A 9,273-nucleotide genomic window follows, 5' to 3' on the forward strand; every position below is an offset into this window, starting at 1 on the left:
ATGCTAGTGGAACTAGGTTGGGATGTGTGTTGATACAGCATCAGAAGGTTGTATCTTATGCTTCTCGATAGTTAAAATCTCATGAGAGGCGATACCTACTAATGACTTAGAGCTGGAAGCAATTGTTTTTGTGTTGAAAGTGTGGTGACACTACTTGTTTGGGGAGCACTTTGAATTATACATAGATCACAAGAGCCTTAAATATCTTTTTTCTCAAAAAGAGTTGAACATGAGGCAATAAAGGTGGGTTGAATTCATCAGTAGTTATGATTTCGAAATCCTTTACCACTCGAAGAAAAGAAATGTGGTTGCAGATGCACTTAGTCGACAACATAGGATTATAGCTTCTTTGATGATTCAAGAATGAAAGTCCTTGGAGTTCATTTCGATGCATGATGTTCAACCAATAGAGAGTGTCAAGAGGGCATACATTGGTAGTTTGACTATGAAGTTGACGTTACTGGGTAAAGTTCATCAAATGCAGTATTTAGATGGAATCCTCGTCAGCAAGATCAATGACCTTGTAGTGGATTTGATCGATGATTGTCCTACTAATTGGTCTGTGGAATCAGATGGAGGATTGTGATTCAGGGGCAGGTTGTGTGTACCTAACATTGTTGAATTAAGGAAAGAGATTATGGATGATGCCCACAGGTCCCGATATACCATTCACCCTAGTAGGACTAAGATGTATCATGACCTAAAGAGGATGTTTTGGTGGGAAGGTATGAAAAAGGATAAAGAAGAATATGTTTCTCAATGTTATGTGTGCCAACGGGTTAAGACAGAACACCAACGACCATTTGGACTTTTGCAGCCTCTTAAGATCCCTACTTGGAAATGGGAGTATATCTCTATGGATTTCGTGGATAGATTGTCGCGGTCTAAGCTAGGCAATGAATCTATTTGGGTGATAGTAGATCGACTCACCAAGTCTGCTCATTTTGTTCCTATCAGTGTTCATCGAACTACAAATAAACTAGATAGGCTATATATTTGGGAGGTGTTGCGACTTCATGGCGCGCCATTTTTTCTAGTTTCGAATTGTGATCCGTTGTTTGTAGTAGAGTTTTAGGAGAGTTTTTAGCATACTTTAGGTGCTAGGTTAGACCTAAGCACTACTGACAAATGATCAAACTGAGCGGGTAAATTAGATGTTAGAAGATATGTTGAGAGATTGTGTCCCCGATCTTGGTGGTAGTTGGGAAGAACACTTTCTATTGGTGGAGTTTGCTTATAATAATAGTTATCACTCCAGTATCGGGATGGCACCTTTTGAGGCTTTGTATGGAAGGTCATGTCGATCACATGCTTGTTGGATGGAGGTAAGAGATGCGCCGTTGTTAGAGCTAAAGTTGGTGAGAGAGACCATAGAGAAGGTGAACATTATTCGGGAACGTATTAAGACTGCACAAAGTCGTCAAAAGAGTTATGCTGAGAGAAAACGTAAGGAGGTTGAGTTTAATGTTGGAGATTTTTTGTTTTTGAAGGTCTCGTCGATGAATGGTATCATGCGGTTCGCAAAGAAGGGAAAATTGACACCTAGATTTGTGGGACCATACGAGATTACTGAGAATATTGGTAATGTGGCTTACAAATTAGCCCTACCACCTACTTTAGTTATAATTTACAATGTGTTCCATGTATTTTTATTGTGGAAATGTGTGCAAGACCCTTCCCAAGTTGTATCACCAGAAGTGTTGGAGATTAGTGACGATCTAACGTATGTGGTGCGACCGGTTACTATTTTAGACCCGGATGTAAAGCAATTGCGGTGCAAGAAAGTGAACTTGGTTAAAGTGGAATGGAGCGAAGATGAGAATGATATCACTTGTGAATTGGAAAAGAAAGTTTAGCGTATGCCTCCGGAGCTTTTTGTTTAGTACTCTTTCTTATCGAACCTCAGGACAAGATTTTTTTGAGGTGTGTATATTGTAGCAACCCTGATTTTTCGTAAGCCTTTATTTATTATTATTATTATTGGCTTTATTAATTGCATGGTTACATGATAATTTAATATGGTATTTAATTAATTTAAGGTGATATATAATTACATATAATTAATTTGAATATTTATATATATATATATATATATTTATTATATATAAAAAGGTGTTATATATATATTGTATTTGTGTTGAATTTGTATAGTATAATATTACATAATGTCAATTAGGTTAATAATCATAGCAGCTGCATTAGGAAGAGAAAAAAAAACCAAAAATAGAGGGAGTCAAGAAAGAGAGACGGTAAAAAGAGAGAGAGTGAGAGAGAGATTAATCAAAGAAAAATGGAAGAGAGAGCTGTGTATAGAATTTTCGAGAGAAAGAGAGAGAATGGATGGAGAGAGTGGTGAGGTAGAGAGAGAAGAAAAAAAAGGGTTTTATTAATTGTTCAAGTGATTCTTTGATCTTCAAAAAAATATTGTGAGTGTAAAATCTAATTTCCTTGATTTATGTCTAATTCGTTGTTTTTATTTATTTATTTTTATTTATTTGAGGTTGGTTTGATTTTATATTTGCATGTAGATGATGGATTGATTTCATTATTTGGTCAGACGTGTATGTAAGGTTTAGGATTTTTATATGTAATTGTTTTATGATTGTAATCACAATCATGGATATCTGAAATTAAAATAAACTTAGAACCCATAAATAAATTCCTTACACTCCACCATGACTCCATGGATTGTTGTTTTATTTGAGTGTTGATGAGAAAGAGTGTATAAAAAAAAGTAAAAAAATATAAAAAAATGAGGATTATGAGATTTATTTAAATGCCTTAAGCTTGACATTGTTATGTTTGTTCTCATGAGTAGATGAGAGATTGTGTATATATATATATTGTTGCCTCGTTCTCAAGAGTAGACGAGTGCTTTGATTTACATGCATACGTATATGCTAACCATCCGGGGAGTGTGGGTCAAACCCGGGACGATATCCTCGTGCAAATTTGGCTTCGGAGTGGTGTTAGGTATATGGGAGGCACATGAGATATATGTGTAGGCCGGAAGTGAATGACCGAAGTGGTGGAGTTAAGGTACAAAGAATTACATATGAACTTATTAGTATAGTTTGAATTGTATTGATTTGTATATCTTGAAAAATAGCAAACGACCTCGTTAAATTACAAAATTTGGACAGAGGCATGTATATGTAGTTCTAGACAACTTTTGTGTTTTAATGTTTTACTAAAAGAATCGATTAGAACTTGTAATCGGATTATCTTGGTAACAATTTCATTTAGCAATGTAGATTTTATATGCTGTTTAACCCACGAAACGAGCTCATTTTTATTGGTTTCGTGTGAACTAAAGTAAAAAATTATGCTGAACACTTTTCGTGTTTTGAACTTTTCAAAAAAAAAATAATCATAGGGCAGTTTCTTTTTGTTTCAGCTTCAGATTTTTCTATTGAATTCCGTCTAGGTTCTTCTATCAAGTTTTTCTCTCAACCTGTTCAGTTTGTACTAAATTTTTTCACGTTGCCTTTATAAAATTTGATTCTGTACAACTTTTTTTCTTTGATTTTTGGTTAATTCAAATTATTTAAGCATGAAACAGTGCATTTTTTTATACTTCTTCAACAATTCACTTATGATTAAATTATACTAACTTTATTTTTTTGCAGAAAAGTGGGTCTTACTAAATTTTTTTTATCCAGGGCTGACCCACCATATTTTTGTGTTTATGTTGTTTATTTTATACTCAATTTATATTTAGTTGTGTACAGGTAAGAACCTAGATGCCACCATATCTTAGGAAACTACCCCTTTGTCTCGGTGCGGGTGGAACTACTTGTCTTGTCCTGTAACAAGAATTAAATATACTTTTGTTTATGTCTATTGGACACGTGGGTGTCAAATATTTGTACTCATACCAGTATACTTGTATACTGACCCGTTTTTTCTCTTGGCATTTTAGGTGCGTTCTATTTGAGCATAGTTGAGCTTCCTTTGCAGGATTAGTTGGAGCTTCAATGGTGACGAGAAATAACTATAGTTGTTGGACATGTTGTTTGGACTTATTTTGTTTTTTTGAGCTTAGGGTTGATATTAGTTTATGTATTTATTATTATTTTTATGACCTTAGTATTTTGATAATTTGGCATTGTGGGTTATTTTTTAAGTCTACATTATTTAAGTTGTTTTGACTAGTTATTGCTACCTTAATGTTGAAGTATTGGATAGTTATAAATTTATGATAGGTGGGGGTAATGATCCAAAATATTTTTTAAATAGTTAGTGCATAAATTAATTGAGTAATAATTGGATTGGAGTGTTGTGTAAAGTTATATGCGAAAATGGTTCAATTTTGTAATAATTTTTTTTTAAATATAATTTTCGATCTCAGAAATTATGAAATTTTTATTATGTTGTTCTTATAAGAGTCTAGCGTGATGGATAAAAATTTTGAAATTTAAGGGTGAGTATTTATTTTTTTGAAAATTCGCAGATTGATTCAGTTTAATTTATAGCAGAATTTGAAATTGAGTTTTGGGTATTTGGATCATGATTTGAGATGAATTCTTGGGTCTATTTTGGTATATAATCGGACCATGTTTGGCTTATGGGTGGGACCCATGACTTAGATTTAATTTAAATTGAGTTTGTTTAATGACTCATGTTTAACCGTTTAGTCTTTTTTAATTAGGTGATTGGTAGTAACCACCTTGGGAGTTGTTATTATTTATTATATAGGATTATAATAAATATTTGATAGTTGATTTTATGGTGTGTACCATATGGTGAAAAAGTTATATATTTTTATAGTGAATATTTTGGGTGTATATTTTGTGGTGTACAAAAATGTTATATTTTTGTGTGGAGAAAAATTATATCATTTTATAATTTATATTATAAAATTTTGAGGTATTATTACAAGAAAAAAATTATTATTTTTCTTTTGGGGAAACAAACCCACGTGGGTTGTTGCCCCACGCCTTCTCCCTTCTTTTCTTCTTCATTTGCTTTTCTATTTTTTCTTGAGCAGAGAGCTCAACACACACACACACACACACACACACACACTCTCTCTCTCTCTCTCTCTCTCTCTCTCTCTCCATGTTCACCATTGTTGCTCAATCTTTGAGCTTGAAATGGAGTTTTTAGAGTGAGATTTTGCAAAAGTTTTGTAATGAAAGTCGGAGAGCTCGTTTTCATATTAGCTTTTCTTCATATTTAAGGTAGGAACTTTCTTTATATTATTACTTTAAAGCTATGTTAGAGTTATTTTGAGAAAATATGTCATTATAATAGGTATTGTATATATATATATATATATATTTTAGATTTTTGTTTGGTAATTTTTGGAAGAAAAATTATATCGAAATGTTAAGAATATTGGTATTTTGAGATTGATTTGGGAAAACCATTTTGTGTTGATAAATTTTGCTAAAAATCCGAAATTTAATTTTCATAGTTGTATGGGTTATGGAAAATTTATTTTGAAAAATATAAAGTTGAAATATTTTTCATCTTTGATTTTGGAACTTATTTAGAAAAATAAATTAATGTTAATATTGAGTAAATTGTTAAGTTGAAATTATAGAGTTATTTTGGGATTAAAAACTCTACAAGTGTTATATTTTTGATATTTTGTGAAAGGTGATGTGTTGATGATTTAGTTTTTGTTCATTTTTGTGAAAATGAAAGTATGAAATGAGGACTTTTGAACTCTCAATCTTAAAACTGTACTCTTGGGCATGTTTCAAAATTTTTGATGTAAATATCATATTGATTAGTTAACTTTAGAAAGGTTGTGAAAATTGTTATTTGAAGAGAATTTTGGAAAGATTGGCTTTTTGAGTAGCTTGGCATGAAATGTGATTATGTTTGAAAGATGAGTTGGGTTAAGTTATGTTCGGTATTATTTCTTTGGAAAAATGTGAAGTGGGAGGGTAATTTGTGAGCAAATTGGGCCGAGCTAGGACAAGTCTTCTTTGGAAGTTGGGTCGTGCAATGGGCTAAGGAGATATTTTATATTTCGGCTTTGGGCCAAGGTAGGTACCAGGACAGTTGGATGTGTTGCTGGGATTGGAACCTATTTACCTTCTGACTGGGATGATGGCATGGCGATGGACCGAGCTAGGTGTAGCTCGGCAAGATACCAACCTGTAGCATGGTCATCACGGCTCCCCCATATTGAGCACAGAGTCGAGGTAACATCAATGGTGCGGGCCGAGCTGTATATAGCTCGACAGGGTGGCATTCGATGGATCGACTTTCGATCACACGGTCCGAATGATAGGGGACCGAGATAAGGCAGTTCGGTCAGGAATGTATAACCGAGGTCAAGGGTTTAGCCATCTCACTTGGCTTGCAGTGATGAGACTCCTAGGAGGACTCTGCTAAGAAGAGTTAGAGTCCTACTGGGATTTTGCAAACCATCTCACTTGGTTGGTAGTGAGTAGGAGTGTGACTCCTAGGAGGACTCTGTTAAGGAGAGTAAAGTCCTACTAGGATTGTACAAACCATCTCACTTGGTTGGTAGTGAGTATAATGTGTGATTCCTAGAAGGACTCTTATAAGGAGAGTTGGAATCCTACTAGGATTGGGCCAAACCAAGTCTATAAAAGCTCATGACCAGACCTATGTACAGGTACCCCAATTCTTACTCTACAATACACAGAGCTTATTGTTTATTGTCTAGTTGCTGACTTAGGCATCGGAAGGGTTTCCGGCACACACCCGCCGGTTAGCTCACGTATGTGTTTTCAGGTGGCAAAGCAACGTTGTTTGTAGGAGCGCAAACTTGATCAACAGGATTATACGAGAACACTATTTCGTGCTCGTACAATTGGCGCCGTCTGTGGGAACTACACATAGAACAAAACCTTTTGATCGAGTTTTCCTCTCTAGTTGAAATCAATGGCGCACAACGAAGATTTTCCGCAATTTGCTATAGATGGGCAAACCCCGAAAGAGGGTGGGAAGCGCGAAGGTTTACCTTCTATCCCACCCATGGCGGAATTAGATCCCCAGCGAAGGAATCCGCGGAGAGAAGCGAGAGAAAGACGGGGCTCAAGTCCACACCTCTCTCAAAGCCTTGATAGATAGAGGCGGAAGATGGATCCTCAGGTTCTCGAAGATCGCATAAGGGAGCGAGACGAAGTAATAAGAAGAATGTCAGCTGACATAGAGTCTATGAAGAGCCAGATAAAGGGCAAAGGGGTGGCAGCAAAAGAGGGGCGCAAAGGCAACACACACTCTTGCCACTCATAAAATCGTGACAGACAAGTCACACCATCACAAACTGAAAGTAGAAACCTCAGGTCGAACGATACACAATCAAAGACTTCCAGGACACGCTACTCCAGGCCTGAGAGAATGAGGACTGAAAGGTCTCGAAGGAGAGAAGACACTCAAGCTCGCGACCTCCGCAGAGTCTCCGCACTACAACGATTGGCTCCTAAAACACATAGGAGTGTCGAGGTTGGAATTCCATAGCCACACCTTGCCTATGAACCAGCAGACAAAGCGTTAGCAAGGTAGCAGAGCTCACCGTTTATTCCGACAATAAAGAACACACCATTACCCTCAAGCTTCCACCAGCCCAAATTCACTACTTATGAGAGGAAGTCGGACCCCTACATACACTTGAGCCACTTTTACCAAGTTATGGCCGTGTATCGGCAAAGCGAGGCTCTAATGTGTATCCTGTTTCCTTCCAGCCTTGGTGACCTGGGTTTAGCATAGTTTGAAAGGTTGCCAGAAGGTAGCATAGCTTCTTGGGCGCAACTAGTGGAGGCATTTGTGACCAGATTTAGAGCGAACACCAAGACACCAGTGGAGATTGACCAGTTTTTCTCCATAGACATGGACGAGAAAGAAACGTTGAGGTCTTACAATAACCAGTATTGGGAGACTTTTAATCAGATTAGAGATTGCCCTACAAACCTAGTTATCGCACAGTACAAACGAGGTTTACCGGCTGGCAATAAGTTGAGGGATTCAATGACAATGACGTCGCCCCTTACTATGGAAGCCCTAATGGAGAGAGTACACCAACACATCCGGGTAAAGGAAGATAGGGCGCGCACTGAGGAAAAGTTCGGCACAATAGCGATACCAGACAAAATGCCTTTGGCGAGAGTTAACACGGTTGACAAGTAGCACTGACCGTGCAAGAGTCTTTGCCCGACTGGGGGGCAATTAAGAAGTTTGGCCGGAATAACCAAACATTTAGCTCTCTTCAGCCGAGATCAGGATCTAGGCTGAAGAACGTTGGCCGAAATAACCAACTTTGAGCTCTCTTCAGCCGAGATTAGGATCTAGGCTGAAGAAGTTTGGCAGGAATAACCAAACATTTAGTTCTCTTCAGCCGAGATAAGGATCTAGGCTAAAGAGTGGTTGGCTGGAAAAACCAACACTTTCCTAAGCCGAGATAAGGATCTAGGCTGCAGAAAGTTGGCAGGTATGACCAACATTTAGCTCTCTTCAGCCGAGATAAGGATCTAGGCTGAAGAGTGGTTGGCTGGAAAAACCAACACTATCCTAAGCCGAGATAAGGATCTAGGCCGCAGGAAGTTGGCAAGTATGACCAACAAAACTTATTTGCACCCTTTAGCCGAGATCAGGATCTAGGCTAAAGGCGGTTGGCAAGTATGACCAACAAAACTTTTGCACTCTTTGGCCGGGATGACAGTTACCTCGGCCAAAGTAGGTTGGTAGGTTTGACCAACAAGTTTTTTTGGATTCTTCAGCCGAGATGCGTATCTCCGCCAAAAAAGGTTGGCGGGATCAGGTAAGGCCAAGCTAATTAGTTTGGCTAGACATGCAGTCGGAATGATGCAAAACATTGAAAAAGACAGTAACTGAGCAAAGAGATCAAAAATTTTCAATACAAAATGTGGGACATATAGCTCGGTTACACAGAAAGAACGTCTTCTAGTGCGATTGCGAACTTGACGGATACAAATGTTGAAGGCAAAAATGCGGGGCTGGCTGTTCAAATTTTTGAAGGTACATAATGGTTGTAGCAGGAGAACGAGGATAATGGGGGCACGTCACGTATCCTGGGAATGACGTCGTATCAAACATGCCAAATTAATGGAAGGACATGTTAAGCAACTGACAAGGCTTATTGGGGCCGAACAAGCTGTGAAACCGAACAATTCTTTAGCTCGGCAGAGTGGGGTGTTCTTAGCTCGGTTGGAGAAAAAATAATCACAATCATGCTACGCAGATGGAATTAAGGGGCAATTGAGAGGGTAATTTGTGAGCAAATTGGGCCGAGCTAGGACGAGTCTTCTTTGGAAGTTGGGCCGCGCAATG

General features: G+C 37.6%; 1 protein-coding gene across 1 annotated transcript; it reads left to right on the forward strand.

The window, feature by feature from the left end:
• Nucleotides 1-1,319: 1,319 nt before the first annotated feature.
• On the forward strand, nt 1,320-1,856 carry LOC145819084 (uncharacterized). The gene has a single exon (XM_082913072.1). The coding sequence runs from the start codon at nt 1,320-1,322 to the stop codon at nt 1,854-1,856; it is 537 nt and encodes a 178-aa protein (XP_082769198.1).
• Nucleotides 1,857-9,273: the final 7,417 nt, after the last annotated feature.

The sequence above is a fragment of the Camellia sinensis genome, chromosome 1 (genome assembly GCF_055761805.1).
Source record: "Camellia sinensis isolate YWXY chromosome 1, ASM5576180v1, whole genome shotgun sequence".
In the NCBI taxonomy this organism is placed as follows: domain Eukaryota; kingdom Viridiplantae; phylum Streptophyta; class Magnoliopsida; order Ericales; family Theaceae; genus Camellia; species Camellia sinensis.

Bases quoted from the DNA above. Each gene is read 5' to 3' on its own strand.
- LOC145819084 (XM_082913072.1), top strand. From the start codon at position 1,320: ATGGAGGTAAGAGATGCGCCGTTGTTAGAGCTAAAGTTGGTGAGAGAG.